The sequence below is a fragment of the Podarcis cretensis genome, assembly GCF_951804945.1.
Source record: "Podarcis cretensis genome assembly, chromosome: Z".
In the NCBI taxonomy this organism is placed as follows: domain Eukaryota; kingdom Metazoa; phylum Chordata; class Lepidosauria; order Squamata; family Lacertidae; genus Podarcis; species Podarcis cretensis.
In genome coordinates, this window is record NC_137184.1 from 49,848,498 (window position 1) to 49,870,921 (window position 22,424).

At 44.7% G+C, this 22,424-nt stretch overlaps 1 protein-coding gene and 1 long non-coding RNA gene across 4 annotated transcripts in view; one reads left to right on the plus strand and one right to left on the minus strand.

The window, feature by feature from the left end:
- The window catches only part of GPC3 (glypican 3), a 245,626-nt gene that overhangs the window by 121,914 nt on the left and 101,288 nt on the right, over positions 1-22,424 (minus strand). For all 3 annotated transcript variants that reach the window (XM_079962803.1, XM_079962802.1, XM_079962801.1), the window contains one exon: positions 11,161-11,855. In XM_079962803.1, coding sequence (XP_079818929.1) covers positions 11,161-11,855 — 695 coding nt within the window. The remainder of the gene's footprint in view (positions 1-11,160; positions 11,856-22,424) is intronic.
- On the plus strand, positions 6,860-20,428 carry LOC307208337. Its single transcript, XR_013835106.1, has 3 exons — positions 6,860-6,918; positions 9,674-9,770; positions 20,202-20,428. It is a non-coding gene; the product is annotated as an uncharacterized lncRNA (long non-coding RNA).

Genomic DNA, 22,424 nt, shown 5'->3' on the forward strand with positions numbered 1-22,424 from the left:
TACTGTCAGAAAGTTCTTCCTAATGTTTAGGTGGAATCTTCTTTCTTGTAGTTTGGAACCATTGCTCCGTGTCCACTTCTCTGGAGCAGCAGAAAACAACCTTTCTCCCTCCTCTATGTGACATCCTTTTATATATTTGAACATGGCTATCATATCACCCCTTAACCTCCTCTTCTCCAGGCTAAACATGCCCAGCTCCCTTAGCCGTTCCTCATAAGGCATCGTTTCCAGGCCTTTGACCATTTTGGTTGCCCTCCTCTGGACACGTTCGAGTTTGTCAGTGTCCTTCTTGAACTGTGGTGCCCAGAACTGGACACAGTACTCCAGGTGAGGTCTGACCAGAGCAGAATACAGTGGCACTATTACCTCCCTTGATCTAGATGCTATACTCCTATTGATGCAGCCCAGAATTGCATTGGCTTTTTTAGCTGCCGCATCACACTGTTGGCTCATGTCAAGTTTGTGGTCAACCAAGACTCCTAGATCCTAGATCCTTTTCACATGTACTGCTCTCAAGCCAAAGAGAAGCAGACAAAGTTGTTCACGAGAAGTGCGTTCCTATTCAAGCAGGAGATGGGGGGTGGGGAGAGAAGATTAATTGCTACCACCAAAAGTAAGATTAAAACTTATCTACCGGCAAACATGGGTCAATATATCTGGAATATGCAGCCAAGGAGTAAATAAACAGGATGGCAAAACAGCCCAGTAAAAGTGAATCCTTCCACAAATTAATGTCACAAGCACTGATGCACTCCTCTCTAGGTGAGTGCCTAAAAGCCTCATTTCCACAACTGATGTTGGGAGGGACAGGGAACTACGGGTGAAAATTGATTTAGGATAGAAAGACCAGCCAGCATAAATGACTGCTGAACATCATGGCACATGGGACCCCTTTAAGTAAACTGCAAACCAAGCAACAGCCATCTTGTTATGAGGAAGACCCATGACTCAGCTGGTATACCCCATGTTCTTGTGGAATATAAAGCTGTCAGTCAAGTCCCACATTCTGAGAGGACTGACTGCCTCTGTGTGCAGGCAGTTTTGTCAGCCGGTTGGCTGCTGCAAGGAGTGGTAACTGGTAACTACTCGGATGCAGTCCTCTCATGACTCACTGCTATCTAGTATATAGTTTATCTGTTATGTAACCTAAGCCTGCCTTCAGGAACAGCTCTGTAAACCTGAATGAATCTGATAGTAAAATAGTTTCTTTAAGAGGGACTTAAAGGGATTATCAACCAGGAAGGTATAATTATTGATAGGACTCAAACGAGTTAGCAACCTGCTTGTCGCTGCATAAACTCAAACAGGGGATCGTTTAAACTCTGCTAAATTATATAAACGTTCCCACAGTTCTGCAGGCAGAAGGCCCTGGATCCAGTTAGAAGGATCAGGAAAGATTCTGGAAGGCAACAGTCAATCACCCAGCCATCAACAACCTGGCAGCTTCCAGAAGTTGTTGGGCTACAACTCCCACCAGCAGGGCTGTTGGGAGCTGTAGCTGAAGAAGACATGGAGGAGACAAGGCTGGCAAGGGCTGGTGCAACCAACAGGGCAGGCAGGTAAACCACCTCACTTGGTGGCATCATTCAGCCATAGAGTTCCAAGTACAAGCATCTGCCCAAATATTCTTCCTATGTTAACAGAGTCAAAAGCAGTCATAACAAGGCTCCATATGCACAAAATACATTTATATCAGTATCATACCACTTTAAACAATTGTGGCTTCCCCCAATGAATTCAGGGCACTGTGGTTTGTTGTGGGTGCTGAGAATTGTCAGGAGGCCCCTATTCCTGCACCCTACCCCACCCCGAGCATCAATTTACAGAGTTTCCTGGAAAGAGAGGCTGGGTTGTTAAACTGCTCTGGGAATTGTAGCTCAGTGATGGGAATGGGGCCTCCAGAGAACTCTCAGTGCCCTTAATGAACTACACTTCCCAGGACTCTTTGAGGAAAACTGTAGTTGTTCTAAAGTGGCATGATACAGCTTCAAATGCATAATGCAGATGGAGCTCAAGTTACCAAGGGACTCCTTGGACTAGGGCAGGGCGAAGCATTCCCGACAGCACACTCTCGTTGCAGGGCTTTGGGCCCAGCAAGTTTATTAATGGGTAGCAGAAAAGAAATTAAGAGATGAATAATGGAGCCCTTAAGAAGCGGGGAGTTAATTCATTTGGCTTCAATCAATACACATCATTCTGAAATCCAGTCAGCAGCCTGCATGTGATTCTGCTGCCGTGGATTACTGCAAATCCTGCTTTTATTGCTATAACTCATTTTTATTTCACTTCGATTTATTTGCGGGGAACTTTGGAGCCATTTCACTCATGGGGATGTGGGAAAAGAAAAGAATATATAAATGAATGATACCCATTCTCTAGAATCTTTTGACCAGAAAGTATGTAATGGTATGTCTTGACTACACACAGAGAGAGAGAAACACACACACACACACACACACACTGCAAAGAGAGACAAGAGAGCTTCATTGTGCTAAGGAAGGTTACTTTTGGCTTCATTCTCTGCAGACCTGCTAACAAAGTAATTAGCCAGGTTTTAACCTAGTAGTTCCCTTGGGAGCAGAGTCAGTGCAGCTCACATCAAGGATGCCCTAGGAATGATCCACTAAACAATGCACAAGTTGCAGCCTGAAGAAGGAGATTTTTACGCAATTGGCAGACAGATCTAGAGTTTGCAAAGGACTGGCAACATTTTTCTTTCTTTCTTTTTCCCAAGTAAATTTTTATTGTTTTCCTTACATATTCTTTTCCAACAAACCATATTAATGCCATACATTCCCTTTGACTCTGCCGAGTCGCGACTCCCCTCCCTCCCTACAATTGGTATATTTAACCCCTTTCTATCGCGCACATCATTCTCACAATAATACTGTTATACACTGAAGGTATTATGTCAATCCTGCTAGTGTCTTGACATCTTTACAATTCTCCTTTAAATATTCAATAAATTTACTCCAATTATTTTGGTATCTTTGATCTTCCTGGTCCCGGATCCTCCCTGACAATTTGGCAAGTTCTGCGTCTTCTGTCAACTTCACCTGCCACTCCTGGATGGTTGGTATGTCTTGTCTTTTCCATCTTTGGGTCAGGAGGGTTCTTGCGGCGGCCGTAGCATACATAAACAGATTTTGGTCTCCCATTTTGATTTCCGTTCCTATTAAATCTAACAGACACGCTTCCGGTCTTTTGGGGAAAGTATACCTAAATATTTTTTTGAGTTCATTATAAATTGATTCCCAAATTTTTTTAACCTTGTCACAGGTACACCACATATGAAAATAATCCCCATCTACTTTTTTACATTTCCAACATTTTCTTTCTCTTTTTCTATACATTTTAGCTAACTTTACTGGCGTCAAGTGCCATCTATACATCATTTTTAAAACATTTTCCTTTAAAGCCATACATCCTGTAAATCTCAAACCCTCCTTCCATAGTCTTTTCCACGCTTACAATTTGATGTTATGCCCAATATGATCACCCATTTTATCATTGATTCCTTTACTTCTTCGTCTTTTGTATACCATTCAAGCAACAGACTATATATTCTAGATAAGGTTTTACCTTTACACTCTATTAACTCGTTTTGGAATTTTGATTTTTTTGTCTTTAAACCCATTTCTCCTTTTGTCTTCATTTAATAAGTCACTAATCTGGTGATATTGCAGCCACCCTGTTAGCATCTTTCCAATTTGTTCATATGGTTTGAGCCTTATCCCCTGATCTGTTTTCCTGGTAATATCCTCATATGTTACTCTTTTCCCTTCCATATTTACTTTTTTCGTTGTCAGCACCTCAGTTGGTGATATCCACCACAGGGGGAGTTGAAAGGTGCAACTGCTGTCTCAACAGAGCCAATGGAACTGCCCTGCTTCCCTTCTCTCCCTCTGCCACAGCCTAATGTTTTCTCTTCTCCTTTTCGACATCGGAGTGTGAAATAGCTCTAACAGAAACATAACCAGGCATAAAAAGTTAGTTATCCTCCTTGCCTCCATGAATGTCAATTTAAAAATTGATTTAAAGCATTAGGGATAAAACAGGATGGAAGGCACAGTAAGAGGGTGTGAGAGAATTTCCTTTCACTCGCTTTGGCCACTTGGAGGGAACTCTGTAATGAGGCAGCCACACGCCAGCCTCTGGCTCACCCCTCATATCTTCAATATAGCCCCATCTGTTACAGTGGCGGTGAGACAGTCTCAGCAGTAATTTGCTGGTTTGTCTGCTGAAGACCATTCTATGCTGTAGATGCTGGCATTCTCTTTCTTCTGCAATTGCCATAACCTCCCCTGGGACCACTAGTGAAGAGCAGATCTATACATCCAATTTATTTATGTCAAGCTCTTCCTCCCAGGGCAGCAAACAGTAAGTGATGAAGATATCTTAAGAGCAATTCCAGTGCAGATGCAGCCCAGGGAAGATCTCAGCTTAAAAGACTTCAGCAGACCCTGAAAACAGAATGGAGACAGGACCTGTCTAATACTCAGGGGGAGGGAACTCCAAAGGGGCAGAAGCCACAGCATCAGAGGTCCGATTCCTACCAATATTCTACAGTATGAACCTCCTGATAATATAGTATCTGCAGAAAGCCCTCACCTGCAGAGTACAGGGGTTGATTTGAGTAGCTACATAGGCTTCATGCACCATCAACAACACCTTGAACCTATTTAGTATCCTTTCATTGTAATATAAATCTGTACTGCTAGATTGAAGGTCTCAGGTTGAAAACCTCAGTCAACCACATTGCTCTAAGGCAGCCATGGGGAACCTCTGACCCTCTGGGTGAACGCAGGCCCACAAGAGTGCCTAATTTGACCCACCACACCATTTTGCCACACTCACCTGCCCCACACCTGACAACCTGTGCTTTATTCAACACCTTGAATGTGTATGATGGACATCATAACCATTCAAATGAGCAAGTAGACAGGCCCCTGCTCTGGGGAGGTTACAATCTAAGTCAATGGAGGAATGACAGGTGCGGGGGGGGGGGGACACAAAAAAAATGGAATGGATGGGCAGCTACAAGATGCTACCAACTTCAGAGGGAATCTGGTTAGACAGGAAACCAGCTTTTCATAAGTCCAGGTGTTTTGGACTACAACTCTCATCATCTGTAAGCAGCATGGCAGGCTGCTGATGGGAACTGCAGTCCAAAACATCTGCCAGCAAACCAAATCCTGTCAAGTTCTCAAGCCATGGTTGATGCTGAAGGCATTTTAAAAATCTCTGCTCTTTTCCAACTATAGAGGCTGCTTTCCTCAACCAGCTCTGCCAAGTGAAATTGTCTTTAAAGGATAAAAAACAACTACCAGGGAGGAGGGACGCAGGTGGCGCTGTGGGTAAAAGCCTCAGCGCCTAGGGCTTACCGATCGAAAGGTCGGCGGTTCGAATCCCTGCGGCGGGGTGCGCTCCCGTCGTTCGGTCCCAGCGCCTGCCAACCTAGCAGTTCGAAAGCACCCTTGGGTGCAAGTAGATAAATAGGGACCGCTTACCAGCGGGAAGGTAAACGGCGTTTCTGTGTGCGACTCTGGCTCGCCAGAGCAGCGATGTCACGCTGGCCACGTGACCCGGAAGTGTCTCCGGACAGCGCTGGCCCCTGGCCTCTTAAGTGAGATGGGCGCACAACCCCAGAGTCTGTCAAGACTGGCCCGTACGGGCAGGGGTACCTTTACCTTTACCTTTACCAGGGAGGAACTTGAGGGTGGGCAGGGTGTGTGTGTGTGTGTGTGTGTGTGTGTGATGGAGAAGACTCATAAGAGAGGGTAAAAATGGTGGAAAATGTAAATTACTTTAAAAGCCTGCATTTGTAACCTTGAATGTCAGCTGTTGGCTTGCAAGCCTAATCATGGATAGATCAGCAGCGGAAGCTGCAGAAACCATTTAGCATCCCATTACACCCACAGAGCAGCTCCTGAACAAAGGCACAGCAGGGGGCCTCTCCTCCGCATCCCATAGTGCTCTTGCACTAGGAGGGGTGAGAAATGATGCAAGAATGACAATGGCAGGGAAATGACCCTTAAGCAGAGTTCTTACAAGAGTAACCAACCTCTGGACTACACAGAACTCCGCTGGACGGTTCCTCAAAGATACAATGGAGGCAGAAACATGGAATCTCTTTGCTGTCCTCACGACCATGATAGACCTGATTATGAGCCTGAATCTCATTTCCTCACAGAACCACAGCTCCTCAGCACATGGAGGAACAAAACAGACCCACAGCACTGGAGGGGGCACTCAGAAGCGATCATGTCAATGACCCCATGAGACTCACCATTCCATGGGGAAACTAGGGCCTCCACAGCAGCAGCATGGCAAACCACTCAGGCACCTAGGGAAGGTGCTTGCCCAGGGCATGTGTGCCACCCACATGGGGGGGGGACCCACCCATAGGGCAGGGGGAGCCAGGTCAGGGCATGCTGCCAGAACTGTGTCCCTCCCATAGGGACACTGAGTGAGATGCAGTGTGCTTTGCTGGCCCAGCGCTGCCCGCAAAAGCAGCACAGGGCTGGGGCCCGAGCCCCGGTGTTCCTGTGGGTCACCCTACAGCTGAAGGGCCCCTGCGAGTGATGCAGCACAGCGGCTCTGGCGCCCTCCAGTCACTCACAGGCACTCTCCTGAGTCCTGCTGGAGGGCAGCTGAGGGGAAGGCTGTGGGCGGAGGCCAGTCCCATGCTGCCTTCTCAGGCAGAGTGCAGTGCCTGCAGGCACCTGAGCCACTGCGTAACTCCCAGGAGAGATGTGTGGCTCAGGCACACTGCAGGCCCCGTGGGAGCAGCACATGGTAGTTGCATCTTTCCTAGCTGCCCTCCGGTGGCTGGGGGTGGACGCAGCAGCCCAGCACCCTGGGAGCCAAGCCCCGGGCCATGCTGATTTTGGGAGCAGTCCACCAGGCTCTTGGGCAGTAAACCCATCCCCAAGGTAAGCGCCCTCCCCACCCGCCCCTTAGCTATCACCTGCTCTATCATCTGGAAAATCCCACAGAACAGTCAGGAATCCATCAGTTTCCATCAGTCTCTGGGAGTGGACCATCATAACTGGTCCCTTGCCTTTGCAGGGGAGAATCATCGCTGCAATTCCAAACCTCACCATGAGGTGTTCTGACCATGATAATGAGGTGATGGTCACCCTCTATTTCCAGACCAATGTTGGACCAATGACCATGTGAGACAGGCCCATTATTGCCACGGAGGCCATGAACTCCTGAGCGAGAGAACTGAGGCATCCTCAGCATGGATGTTGAAGTCACCTGCAGCCTTTTCTCTCCCAGATACTTCAGTGAAATTGGTGCTGTGAGTAGCAAATGAAATGCTGAACAGCTTTATTCGCAAGTGCTTTAATCAAGGTTCTCCTCCAGTTATCCATTTGAATCTTTGTTTACCTTTAATGTACCAGTAAATTGTTCACGAGTTATTAACCCCAGAACAGAAAAAGCCATTTGTTTAAAATCACCTGCCCTTCCTCCTCCCAGCACCCCTCCCCTCACCTTGTCAGCTAGTTCCCTGCAATTAGAGAGCTTCTGTAAGGCAGAAATCCTTCATCACACTTTATGACTTCATTCCTTTCGAACTGCATGTGCTGTTCCTCTTTCTCCCAGCCCCAAATAAAGCTCTCCAGGCCCTTTTTGCATCTTGCATCTACAGCAGCATTCTTACCAACCCAAAGCTATTTCTCTGCCAATCCCACAATACTCTATGCTTGACTCAGAGCAGCTTATAGCAGCATCTGAATTCTAGACAGTTCCTGCCAGCCACCATGTCTAGTGGTCAGAATTGACCCTTCCTCCTAAATCCATCAGTTCCAGACTGCAAACTGAGTATTTCTTGCTTGCAAATACTCATGGGACTTCCTGGGGATGCAATGGGGAAGAAGAACAATCAGCACAGATATTAATTCTGACAACACATTGCTCAACTGGAAGGGAGGTCATTCTAAAGCACTCAGGCTAAGTCAAATATTGTTGTAGGGATGCACAAATTTTTAAATATGGATCTGACGACCATCAATCTCATTTAGATGCCTATTTGTACATATGGACAAACTGCATTAAGATATATAATTCAGGATTGGTGTATTATTTTAAATGTTGACATGAGCTGCCAATGTTTCTTTCCATTTTCTTGTTATTATATTGATGGAATTTTTAAAAAAGAAAATAAATCTATAGATTGTAGCCAATGGAGCAGTAAGTTAAAGTCATTTAGTGGGACAGTTGACATGCATCATGCACAGGATTACATTCCAGGGACTGCACACAAAGTTGTGGGTATAGCCAGAACAACCTCACATAACCATCTCCACCTTTTCTGAAGCTGACGTGCCAAGTGAGCATTCTTCTGTGCCTCTCAGACCCCAGTAAGCAAGTCTGAGAGCTTATGTGCATTTAACACACCTTGTGTGCATTTAATTTGTGTGATTTCAGCTGACTGGCCACCAAAAATCTGCGTAAAGCTGCAATCACACAAGTTGCAAATCAACTGCACATTCATTCCAACGGTGAAATGTTTTGTGCCAGCAGAAAATTGCTGCACAAACGAACGAACAAGCAGATCGCTCATAACACTGTTGCATAACAGACTGCACCTCAATTGCCTGGGCAACAAGTGTCCACTAGCACAACTGTTGCACTGGATTCCTCTTGTGCAACATTCAAACTCACCCATCCTCTAGTGCAAAAGTCCTTGTGCCAATGAACAGAGAACACTGGATCCAGCCCCATGTTGTTGTATGAGAGTTAGCCATCATCAAGACCCCATATCCCCAGGCTGGTCAATGCAAAGTGAATTTCAAGGAGAGGAAAAGGAAGCCTCTCTCGTTTTACACTGGTCATCAGCAGCATTTGCCAGAGGTGCACCTTAAACATCACTGGCAAGGCTGGTCTGCAAGCAAATCTGACATCTGTTCGCCTGAAAAAACTTGAGTGAAGGAGTGAGGAGGGACCCTTCCATTCTTCTCATGTACACTTGTGTCTGTTCCTTCCTCCAGAGCGTGAGGTTCGGTGGCATTTTCTGAAGATATACTGGGGAGGAATCAGAATGGAGGTAGTTTTGCAAAACCTTTTTTTGCAATCTGATGTTAACTTCATTTACAATTAGTTCTGTTAGGGAATATCCCCCACAATCAGTTGGTTTAGAAATATGGAATTATGGACAAATATATCTAGATGTAGCACTTTGCTTCTTTGCACATATGCTGCAGTCTTATCCAGAAATCTTTTTTTGTGAAATTCTCACAAGAATCCTTGGCCATATCCAGGCACTCTTGCAGGAAAGTGATTTTCTAGATCCATTTCAGTTGGGGTTTAGGCCTGGTTTTTGCATAGAAACTGCTTTGGTCAACTTGTATGATGACCTCTGCTGAGAGAGAGACAGGGGAAATGTGTCCTTGTTAATTCTCCTTGACCTCTCAGAGGCTTTCAATACCATAAACCACAGTATCCTTCCGGAACATCTGTCTGAGTTGCGGGTGGGTGGCACTGCTTTGCACTGGTTCCAGTCCTACTTGGATGGACACTGCAGAGGGAGTCGCTTGGGAAGTGCTTTCAGGGTTCCTCAGGGTTCAGTTTATCCCCCAAGCTGTTCAACTTCCAAATGAAACTGCTGAGTGGGGTCATCTGGAATTTTGGAGTACGTTGTCAGCAATATGCTGTTGACACACAGCTCTGCTTTTCTTCAGGTGTGGCACTCAATGAGTTGGACTGTTGTCTTGCCTTGGTAATGGACTGGATGAGAACCAACAAACTGAAGCTCAATTCAGGTAAGACCGAGGCCCTCTGTAGCAGAGCTACAATTGTCTATGCTCTGGTAACCTCTAGATTAGATTACTGCAACAAGAGACTGCCTCTGAAGATGGTTTGGAAACTTCAGATGCTGCAAAATTTAGCATTCAGGTTGCTCCCTGGGGCAAGATAGTCTGAGCATATAATGCGAATCCTGGCCCTCAAAGTGCTGAGCCTTAAACAGCTCAGGACTACAATTCCTCAAGGACTGCCTCTCCCCATATGGACCTTCCTGGACCCTGAGATCATCTTCTGAGGCCCTTCTTCATGTGCCCTCTCCATGAGAGGTCCGGAGGCTGGCAACATGAGAACGGGGCCTTCTCTGCAGTGGCTCCCTGTCTCTGGAATGCTCTCCCCAGGGAGGCTCACCTGGTGCCTTCATTACATATCTTTAGTTGTCAGGCAAAAGCATTCCTCTTCTCCCAGGCCTTATAAACTGTGGGAGGGTTGTATTGTTGTGTTTACTATGTTATGCATTTTGCGTTTTTATACTGTAACCCACCCTTTGCTCCTCACTATTTAATACATAATAGTAATAACAAAAACCACCCAGAAGGCAGTTGGTTTTTATGGGTAAATGTGGCCAACATCATTACAGTTCTATAATACACCAAAGTACTTCATGTTTTAAATCCTAATTTAATATTTTTGTTTGTTTGTTTGTTTGTTTATCATTTCCCCTTCCTTCGCCCCAAGGTACTAGGGCAGGTTACAATAATTAAAACACAGTATCAGAAACAGTCCAAAGCAACTTGAAACAAGGTGGGCCCTGAAAATAGGATAAAGAGGCACATCTTCAGCATTCATGGTGCCAGACACACCTCTGCAGGGAGGAAGTTCCACGACTTTGGGGGTACTATGCAGGCGGCAGCGAGGAAGAGGGGAAAGGACAGGCAAGAGTATCTGCCTGCATCTCCTTATCCCCCCTCCCACAACTGCATATTTAATTAGGGTTTGAAACAGCCACCCACTTTGACAGTGCCAGATCTTTCCAGGTGCATCCAACCCAGGAATGCCTCAACCCATTCCAAGCAAACCCTGGATCAGCCTGATATGGGATCTAGGATTTTCCTAAGCTGTTGCTGAGCTCTATTGCACATGTTCACATGTAGTTGCTTCTGTATGATATCTTTCTTTCCCCTCACCCCTCTTCCACTGCTCTCTCAAAGAAATAAACAATAGAAACCTAAGAAGAGCCCGCTGGATCAGGCCAGTGGAATACCTGGCCCAGCATCCTGCTCTCCCAATGGCCAGCCAGCAAACTGGCCCTGAGCTCCCCTCCTGCGGCTCCTAGCCACTGGTATTCAGGAGCAGAACTGCTTCCAACTGCAGAGCAAATGGTCTGTAAAAACTGGAAGGAGAACTCACCGTCGCTGACAGCTTCCCAGCATTCTTCTGCATGTATGTGATGGCATCTTGTATCAAGGAGAAGAGACTGAGAAGCACATGCTCCATGTTGTAGATGCCCCTCATGCTCCTCGTCAGCCCTTCCAGAGAACGGAGGTACTCCTGCCAATAGCTATCTATCTCCACCAGGCTGGCCAGGCACCCCTGCAGCACAGAGCCACAGAACCCAGCACATGGCTTCACCATCATAAGGTCTTGGCAATGGGCACAGTACCACATCTTCAGCAGGGCCCTCCCGCAGTCCTTGCTGAACTTCAAGTGGTCGGTGGTGTTCACCACCTCAATGCCAAGGTTGAGTGCCTGGAGGAAGACTCGCGTCACCTGGAGAGACTTGGACACCTGCGTCATCATGATTTTGGGAAAGTTCCCAAACACCTTCAGGTCTCGCCGGGCAAGTCGGAGGCACTCGGTCATTTCCAGCGAAGGATCCGGTGAGCCCGGGTTCACCAGGCGCGGGTAGACCAATGGGAACAAACTGTCAAAGAATTCATTTATCATGTCATTGACGTTGATGTCTGAGCCCAGGATGTACAAGGATATGTCCGTAAAAAACTCCCCCACAAATTTAAAAGCTCTGGCAGCTATATTGCGATAATAGTTTCTGAACATGGAGTTGGTGTAGTTTCTCGCATGCCGCACTACAATTTCAAAGGCTTCTGGAAAAAAAGAAAGAAAGGAGGAGGGATCAGTGAACCCTTTTCCAGAAAGCAGAAACAGGAGAGGTGGGTCTTCTTCTAAGAGGAGGGTCTTCAACTATAGAATCCATGTTGACAGCAAATCAAAAGCAACCTTGAAGAAATGTGTAACTCTCCCCAACTGGAAATAATTTCACACCCCCTGCCTACCCAACCAACTAGCAACTCTCCCTAGACAGAAGATAAATCAGAGCATTACTGAAGCATGTTTGGAGGACAGGAGACATTTCCTTTCCAGTGTACATTTAATATATGCCAATGTGCTCCAACACAGATGGTTTAACAGCTATGTGGCTTTGCTTTTTCCTTTCTTTTTTTGCTGACCAATAGGGTATTGTGGTCATTTTTAGAATAATAGAATCATAGAACTGTAGAGTTGGAAGGGATCCCAGGGGTCATCTAGTCCACCCCCTGCAATGCAGGAAACTCAGCTAAAGCATCCATGACCTCTGCTTAAAAACCTCCAAGATAGAAGAGTCCATCACCTTCAGAGGGAGACTCTTCCACTGCTGAACAGCTCTTACTGTCATAAAGTTTTTCCAAATGTTTAGTCAAAATCTCCTTTCTTGTAACTTGGAGCCATTTTAATAATGTTGCTGTTAAATATGCTGAATCCTCTTTAGTTAACATAGAGTTTTTAAATTCTGCATTTTGTTTTTACTAAATTGAAATGCTATACTCTATCCTAGCTTAAAGCATCGTTTTAATTTTTAACATGGAACCACAGACATATGCTTATGCATTTATTACACATTTAATGAAAGAGTAATATTTTAGAAAGCTGTCCCTTTATTTAGCATTATGCATTTGAAAAAAGAGCATTTAACATCATTTTAGCAGATCAATATTAGGTAATATCGCCTTTGGGGTCTACCTGGCATCTTCACACAGATTGGAGAAAGAGTCACATGAATGCTGCCCTAGTTACATTAATGGAGCCAGATCACAACATCCAACTGCTGCCATGACCTCTTCCCTTTCTGTTGAGCCATATTGGACCAGCAGCTCCTGCCAAGCAAGGGTCACGTGTGTGCCAAGTGGGTTGATTCAGAAGAACTGTTTCTTCTCCTTCTCCCACCTTCCCAGTTCCTGTGTAAAGCTGGTGCCTAGCCCAAAGGGTCTCACCCCAGGGCTCTTACTTGAGGCTGAACAGTTGGCTCATAAGATGGAGAGGACATTAAGGGTCTATTAATTCAGGCAGCCTATGTACAGAGATGAAGGAGAAGAAGAACCCAATGGCTCTGGCATGGCAGTAGCCCCCCAATTCTAGAACACCGTCCTTCTGGATGCTTATTGGGAGTTCATTCCTCTATGGAAATTTCCTTGCTTCTTTCCAGCTTATGGTGTCCATCGTTAAGACTGTTTTCCAGCCTTGAGCCCATTTGCTTTTATAGAACAGTTTTTGTACCTGTTGATATTGATGTTGCTGGAAGTTTTTTTGATACCTTAACTGCATTCTGTGATTTGTAATTTTATGATTTATTCTATTTTTATATGTAAACTGCTTTGAGGTCCCTTGTGACATTCAGCAGGAAGTAAGCACATTAAATTGAGTCAAACTGAAGCAAGTGAAGCCTTCTGCATCCTCCCTATGGAACCCCCCACAAACCTCTGGATGGAAAAAGCACATGCACATTTCTCATAGATTTTGGCCCAGTTGTATAATTCTGCACCCAGAGTCATGCAGAACTTCCCTGCTCAGGATACACAAAATGACAAACTCTTTCTACCCACCAGGACATAAAAGGAACACGTTGAAAGAGGGGAGGCTTATATTCTTTCTAGTGCTAAATAGCCGCACGGCTCCAGGGCTCCTCAGCTCTCGAGGGCACCCTTAATAAAGTGATGGCAAAGTCACAAACAGCCCTTGCGGTTCACAGGTCACTAACCATGTTTGGAGTAACAGCTTTCTATTCTGCCACCCTGGGAATGAGGGGGAGGGGGAAATGGATGCAGCAGGCATGAAAATGATTCACATGAAATATTAAATATATATATCTATATATATATTAAAGTTTCAAAAGCATAAGGTTTTATGTCTCCTCCCTCTCCTTCCCATGGCCCCTTGCTCAAATTATGGCTGAAGAGAGAGCGAGTTACGGGAGCCTTTGCAGCAGAGCTTGCAACAGCAGCCAGAGCCTTGCATTAAGTAACTTAGGAAGCTGAAAGGAACAACTGCCTATAAATTGCAGGCTAAAAAACAAGAGTTTCTTGCTTTAATACTTTTGGCAAAGTTCCCCATGATACTCTTGCAGAGAGGCTAGGAAATGCCACAGTTAGGTGGATTTGTAGCTGGTTGACTGACCAAAACCCAAAGAGTGGTTATTTGTCGTCCTCGAGGGAAATGGCAAATGGGGTGCCGCAGGGTTCAGTCCTGGACCTGTTGTTGTCCAACATCTTTATACATGACTCACCAAATCTGTAGGCAACATCAAACTGAGGGGGATAGCTGAAGCCACAGAAGACAGAATCGATTTGGAGAACTGGGCAAAACTAACAAGCAAACCCCACCCCCAAGGCTGGTGGCTGAGCTGTGAGGCGAGGCAGCAGCAGGCATCCATCAGGTGGCTTGATTGACATGTGTAATGCTGGTGGTGAACGGGGCAGGAATTTGCGGGAATACATTGCCTAATTGGAAATTCTAACATCGCTCTCGCAACTTTAACTTTAAACCAGTTTCAGGCAATGTATAGATACATCTCCAAGGCCTTCTGAAGGCGCATCTGCAGAACCACACAAGGAGAAAAAGAAGTCAAAACTGGAAACTATTAAAGGGGAGTGGTGATATCACGGAGTGAAAAGGGCATCTTAAACCATGACTCCCCTCCACCCTGAAGGCAATTAGAAGCACAGTCTGTTTTAATTAAATCATTTGCTTCAAACTGTGTTAGTGCCACGCCCAACCCAACACCCCCCCCCCCGGGCTATGCACTGTAGAAGCCGAAAACTGCAAAATAACAACACACTGGATGATTGGTTTTTTACTATTTCTCAGACCGGCGGAGAACCGCTGGAACAGGAATATGGCAGACCCACTATGGCAGCACAGCCTCAAAGGATTGGCAAAAATAATTCAGAATGAGAAGAAAAGTTACTTGATGCAACAGTGTTAGCCACTCTGGAAGGAGTTGCCCCAAGACTGTGCAAAAACCTCACATCCGAATGTATCCAAACAGTTGCAGATGTCATGATAGCAGCAAACAAAGCTATGGAGCTCAGCCTGAAAAACTGGTCTGCAATCAAATTAATCAAAATAATGCAGGCAGACATAGAATCATAAAATCATAGAATCACAGAATCATAGAGTTGGAAGAGACCACAAGGGCCATCGAGTCCAACCCGCTGCCAAGCAGGAAACACCATCAGAGCACTCCTGACATATGGTTGTCAAGCCTCTGCTTAAAGACCTCCAAAGAAGGAGACTCCACCACACTCCTTGGCAGCAAATTCCACTGTCGAACAGCTCTTCTTCCTAATGTTTAGGTGGAATCTTCTTTCTTGTAGTTTGGATCCATTGCTCCGTGTCCGCTTCTCTGGAGCAGCAGAAAACAACCTTTCTCCCTCCTCTATGTGACATCCTTTTATATATTTGAACATGGCTATCATATCACCCCTTAACCTCCTCTTCTCCAGGCTAAACATGCCCAGCTCCCTTAGCCGTTCCTCATAAGTCATCGTTTCCAGGCCTTTGACCATTTTGGTTGCCCTCCTCTGGACACGTTCCAGTTTGTCAGTGTCCTTCTTGAACTGTGGTGCCCAGAACTGGACACAGTACTCCAGGTGAGGTCTGACCAGAGCAGAATACAGTGGCACTATTACTTCCCTTGATCTAGATGCTATACTCCTATTGATGCAGCCCAGAATTGCATTGGCTTTTTTAGCTGCCGCGTCACACTGTTGGCTCATGTCAAGTTTGTGGTCAACCAAGACTCCTAGATCCTTTTCACATGTACCGCTCTCAAGCCAGGTGTCACCCATCTTGTATTTGTGCCCCTCATTTTTTTTGCCCAAGTGCAATACTTTACATTTCTCCCTGTTAAAATTCATCTTGTGAATTGGCCCAGTTCTCTAATCTGTCAAGGTCATTTTGAAGTGTTAGCCACCCCTCCCAGTTTGGTGTCATCTGCAAATTTGATCAGGATGCCCTTGAGTCCATCATCCAAGTCGTTGATAAAGATGTTGAATAAGACCGGGCCCAAGACAGACCCCTGTGGCACCCCACTAGTCACTCTTCTCCAGGATGAAGAGGAACCATGGATGAGCACCCTTTGGGTTCGGTCAGTCAGCCAGTTACAAATCCACTGAGTGGTAGCATAGTCAAGTCCGCATTTTACCAGCTTCTTTACAAGAATATCATGGGGCACTTTGTCAAATGCCTTGCTGAAATCAAGGTAGGCTACATCCACTGCATTCCCTTCATGTACCAGGCTTGTAATTCTGTCAAAAAACGAGATCAGGTTAGTCTGACATGACTTATTTTTCAGAAATCCATGCTGACTATTGGTGATCACAGTATTCCTTTCTAGGTGCTCACAGACTGTTTGCTTAATGATCAAAACATCAAATTACTGTTGAGGAATGCACAGGATAGAGACCGCTGATTTAACATCTGTATCTGTGAAGCACTGGAGCACTTCTCAAGAATCAAATTTATGGGAAGTTTTTACAGCATTAAGGAAATGCTTCGTGATATTGCTCTGGAGTTTGAATCAATTGAAAGAATCTATAGCGTGGCCGAAACCAAAAGCAGAAGAACCCCCAAGGGACATTGTTGTTATTCTTTTGTCATTCTTTTGTTACAATATTATAAAGACACCTCTTTATAATATTTTGTGGAATATATATTATCACACACACACACACACACACACACTCCCTGCATGCATGCAAAAACAGGCTCCAGCAGTTGGAGTGGACAAGACCTTGAGTGGGTCCAACAGTAAAGATGGCAGTTTCTGCACATGCTGTAGGGGGGAGTGAGGGGCAGATGGGGCTCATCCACCTGGGAAGTAGCCCATCTAGGAGAAGGAAAACTCTGACCCTAAACCTCCATTGCCTTGTAGGGCATATTTGGGAGAAGAAAAGGCTAAGGAGTAAACCCTACACAAACCCAGAGTGGAGTCCCTAAGAGGGTTGGATGGCGCCTTGCACACCTCCTTCTGGCAACTCCTGCAGCCAAGCTGGTGCCAAACGTCTTGCTCTGATTCCCTTTGGACCACATCAGTGAGGCTGAGAGGGGGGGTTTGTCGTCTGGGCAGCCCAGGACCTCCAGACACACAGCCCAAACTTGCACCCCAAAGAGCTCACTTTGGTGCTGCTAATGCAGCAGTTTGACTTCATCCCCGAAGGCGCACCCCATTGTGTCTCAAGACAGATGGATGCCAAGAGAGTAGCTAACCTTGATCTTAGGGACTGCTCAAACATGTCTGCTAGGTAAAAAGATTATGCAAGACTAGACAATCATTTAATTTCCAATGGATGGACCTCTATGCCATAGTTATTGAGTGTTGTGGATGCGCATGAAAATTCTGTCAAGTGGTTAAGCTTACCACAGCAAATTACAGTATAGCAGAGATTGTTTTACTCTGCAAACACAAGCACACACTATATCCACAGGGAATATAAGGACAAACTGTTCCAGTAGCAGTTTCTGCCATGACATCCCTGGGAATCTTTCTTCATTTTTATTATTAATATTACACTACAAAATTAAATTAAATAAGATGGTGAGCTAAAAATGCATTGAGATCATCCGAAAATATCTTTTGAACATACAATATAGTTTAGAAAGAGTTTTCAGGCAATTAAAAACCCACACTGAATTTCTTCAAGGGGGAGGACTTACCAGGATTGCAGATTCTCTAGTGATGGAGACACAGCTCATGAAAGTCTGCAGAGGCCAGGTTTCAAAGATCAAGAGAATGTCTGATTTATAAATAAATTATATCAAGGTGCTTTGGAATAAGGAAAGGGGTTGGAAGATGAAAACATGCTATCAAAAGTAGAGTAATCATCCCCGCACTATGAATACATATTTCATAATGTTTGCATGCAGAAACCAACAGAGAATATATTATTGAAGACTCTTTACATCTCCATTATTAAAATGTAGAGACTCATGAATTCTGCTGCTGTGGCAGCAAAAAGATTAAAATGGGGTGAAGGGGGACAGCAGCATTGTTCTACCTGTTTGGAAATTTGAACTCAACATACAATTCTGGACGATGTAAAATCCTAGGAGTTAAACTCTTGCAAAGCTTTATGAAATTGATTGCAAACTTGTCCCTCTGCCTTCCCTCTGTCTTCTGCACTCCCAATTTCTTCCTGATGCTACACAACCACTAAAAGCCAACTCACAAAAAGAGGGAAACCAAACTAAGCAATGGCTGCTGAGAAGACTGTTCTGACATAGCCTGGAAGCTCTAGCTTGTGGAAGAAGCAGCTGCCATGTAGCCACTCTTAATTCATCTCCCTGATGGAAAGAAAGCAGCCCAGGTGGGGAGACAAGAGCCGACCAGAGAAAGTGAAGGAGAAGTCCAATGGAGGCACTGGGAACAGGCCAGCCAAGTTGAAGGCATGGAACCTGCCTCTTTTGATGAGCCCTTTCCCCAGAGATATAGAAGAGATATCTAAAACATACAGGGGAGTAGATAAGTTAAGGCGCAGCCATCCAGAACTCTCCAGGAAAAAGCTTGTTTACTTTGGACCAAGATCTAGACTCCAATGAGTGGTTTCACTTTCAGCTTAAGCTTAATTAGCTCATAAAAATAGCTTATTCTGACAAATAATCCACTTTTAAGTAAAATAAACACCCGAAGTTAAAGATCCTGGTTTGACACTCCAGTTTGAGAGCAAAACAATAGTTGGCAATAATAAGGCTTGTGTCAATTCAGATGCTACAAGAAAACACAGGTGTCACTAACCAGCAAAGGGGGAGGTGAGGAGTGCCAGCATCAAACCATAGTTCAGCGGTCGCCAAACCACAGTTCACCTACTAGACTGCAATGTTTATTTACCATATCTCTTAGGGAAGGGAAGGGAAGGCACAAGAACTAGGGAATTTTGAGGAACAATCTCAATTGCCACCTGATTTTGCTAATATCCCCTTGGGGGGGGGATTAACTGGTTCAGCTACAATCCACTAAAAAGTTACATGCCTCTCGCACTTAATTCCTATTAATGTGCACTAACCAAAACTGTTGGGAATCCAAAGGAACACTCACTTTCCTACGTAAAAAAAAGAGGCTTCTGGCAAGTGAGAGCCAAATGCAAACAAACTGAAGTGGAACAGGAATAAATTGTCCAATGATTTGCATCAGTCATATATGAGTTGGTTAGTATACAAACCAACAATGTGGTTGGACAATGTGAGATACGGTGTATTTTTTGTTAGTTATGCAGCTGACTAAGCTGTCGCCTGCAATGTATGCCTGAAGCCAGAAAAGAAACAAAGAAAGTTATCCAGCTCTCATGAAGGACAATATTTTTAATTTCTTTTTATTTATTTTAAAGGAATGCATTATTACTATGCATAATGCTTTGTATTTTACACATTTCCCTTGCTTTATGATATCTGCAGAATCTGTAAGAACGTCCCCCCTCCCCCTTTATAGGGAGTAAAACTGTCCATTTTTGTGATTAAGCATGCAATCATATCAACTCAGTTTTATCATCTCATATGTCCACCCTTTTTTACCAAGGGTTCTTTCAGCAGAAAGATGTCAGAAAATAAGAGTTTATGTAATAGACAAAAGAATTATTTTCTTTGCATTTGTATTTTATGCTACACTGTCCTGGGTTCCTTCAGGTGGAAAGGAGGGGAAGAAATAGAACAAACTGTTATTATATGAAACTGGAAAGGTAGGTCAATATCAGAAGTCGATGAATGGAGCCATCAGAGAAAAAACAGCTTAGGTTCAAAGAAACTGTCAACAGAAGTATGGGTAAAGCCCCTTTGGCGTTTTTGTAAAATAGTGCATTAAGTTTCCACTGCCTTATTTCACTCCTTCCTCTTCTTCATTTCTCCTTTTTATCTCTTCTTAATATTGGTGTGTGTTTGTATGCAGCATTTTAGAGAGGTGCTTTATCTTGTATTGAAGTATTTATACTCAATGAAGGAACACAGATGTGTTTTTGAAATCACAAGGCAGCCAACTCCTGCCTTCCACCCACAACAGGCCAGAGAGGCTTCAGGACTTCTTTTCCCTCCTTTTTTCTTTAAAAATTATTTTTCTCCTAAAGCTCAGGTAAAGCCTTTAGTACAGTGGTACCTTGGGTTACGAACGCTTCAACCTACATTTTTTTCAGGTTATGAACAATTGTAACCCGAACGTAAGTTGTCCGAGCTCTCGGAGGCCTCACCGCTGCCTGGAGCCAAACCCGGACATCTGTGGGGCCTACGGAGCTCTCTGGGAGCCAAGCTGATTGTGATGATGGAAGAGGACCCTGAGCCCCTATCCAACCAATGACTATCATCAGCGCAGGTAAGAAAAAAATCACATTTTCATTTTGTACTGTTTTATTGATTTCATTTTATGGATCAATGGCATCATTAGTGTTAAGTTGTGGGTGAACATATCAGACGACACAGCAATTTTTCAGACAGCTCTTGTTTATTCACAGGCCAGAAGAGAACTGAACTGAAGGGTTCAGCCAGCCTGCTTATATAGAGCTCAACTACAAAGCAACAGTAACCACTTTCTGTAACTATCCAATCACTGAACGTCACTTTCAATCCCTTATTTGCATATGTGGACCTGAGTGAAAACTATCTACAGTATCCCCCTGCTGGCCCAGGGTGAGAACTTCAGTACATAACAGTTAGATAGTAAAATTCATGTCAAATTGCTGTTCTAGGGGTCACTTTTCATTGTCTGGTTCCTTTTTGCGTTTTGGTTTGTGTAGCTTTTTCAGTTTTTTGACTGTGACTTGTTCTTCATTTTATGGGACTGACTTGTGACTTCGCTTTTGTGACTTGTTTTTGTGACTATGTGGAACCCAGTTCAGCTACTGGTTGATTGTGTGGCTGCAGAAATTGATAAAAGCGCCCCATCCAAACTATCATAGAATCATAGAATAGAATCATAGAATCATAGAGTTGGAAGAGACCACAAGGGCCATGGAGTCCAACCCCCTGCCAAGCAGGAAACACCATCAGAGCACTCCTGACATATGGTTGTCAAGCCTCTGCTTAAAGACCTCCAAAGAAGGAGACTCCACCACACTCCTTGGCAGCAAATTCCACTGTCAAACAGCTCTTACTGTCAGGAAGTTCTTCCTAATGTTTAGGTGGAATCTTCTTTCTTGTAGTTTGGAACCATTGCTCCGTGTCCGCTTCTCTGGAGCAGCAGAAAACAACCTTTCTCCCTCCTCTATGTGACATCCTTTTATATATTTGAACATGGCTATCATATCACCCCTTAACCTCCTCTTCTCCAGGCTAAACATGCCCAGCTCCCTTAGCCGTTCCTCATAAGGCATCGTTTCCAGGCCTTTGACCATTTTGGTTGCCCTCCTCTGGACACGTTCCAGTTTGTCAGTGTCCTTCTTGAACTGTGGTGCCCAGAACTGGACACAGTACTCCAGGTGAGGTCTGACCAGAGCAGAATACAGTGGCACTATTACTTCCCTTGATCTAGATGCTATACTCCTATTGATGCAGCCCAGAATTGCATTGGCTTTTTTAGCTGCCGCGTCACACTGTTGGCTCATATCAAGTTTGCGGTCAACCAAGACTCCTAGATCCTTTTCACATGTACTGCTCTCAAGCCAGGTGTCACCCATCTTGTATTTGTGCCTCTCATTTTTTTTGCCCAAGTGCACGTAAGAAAAGAAATAAATGTTAATTTTTTTATCTAAAATATTGTCTTATTTATTTTATAGTACAGTACATTATTATTGTTGTTGTTTAGTCGTTTAATCGTGTCCAACTCTTCGTGACCCCATGGACCAGAGCACGCCAGGCACTTCTGTCTTCCACTGTCTCCCGCAGTTTGGTCAGACTCATGTTTGTAGCTTCGAGAACACTGTCCAACCATCTCGTCCTCTGTCGTCCCCTTCTCCTTCTGCCCTCCATCTTTCCCAACATCAGGGTCTTTTCCAGGGAGTCTTCTCTTCTCATGAGGTGGCCAAAGTATTGGAGCCTCAGCGTCATGATCTGTCCTTCCAGTGAGCACTCAGGGCTGATTTCCTTAAGAATGGATACGTTTGATCTTCTTGCAGTCCATGGGACTCTCAAGAGTCTCCTCCAGCACCATAATTCAAAAGCATCAATTCTTCGGCGATCAGCCTTCTTTATGGTCCAGCTCTCACTTCCATACATCACTACTGGGAAAACCATGGCTTTAACGATACGGACCTTTGTTGGCAAGGTGATGTCTCTGCTTTTTAAGGATGCTGTCTAGGTTTGCCATCGCCTTTCTCCCAAGAAGCAGGCGTCTTTTAATTTCGTGACTGTTGTCACCATCTGCAGTGATCATGGAGCCCAAGAAAGTAAAATCTCTCACTGCCTCCATTTCTTCCCCTTCTATT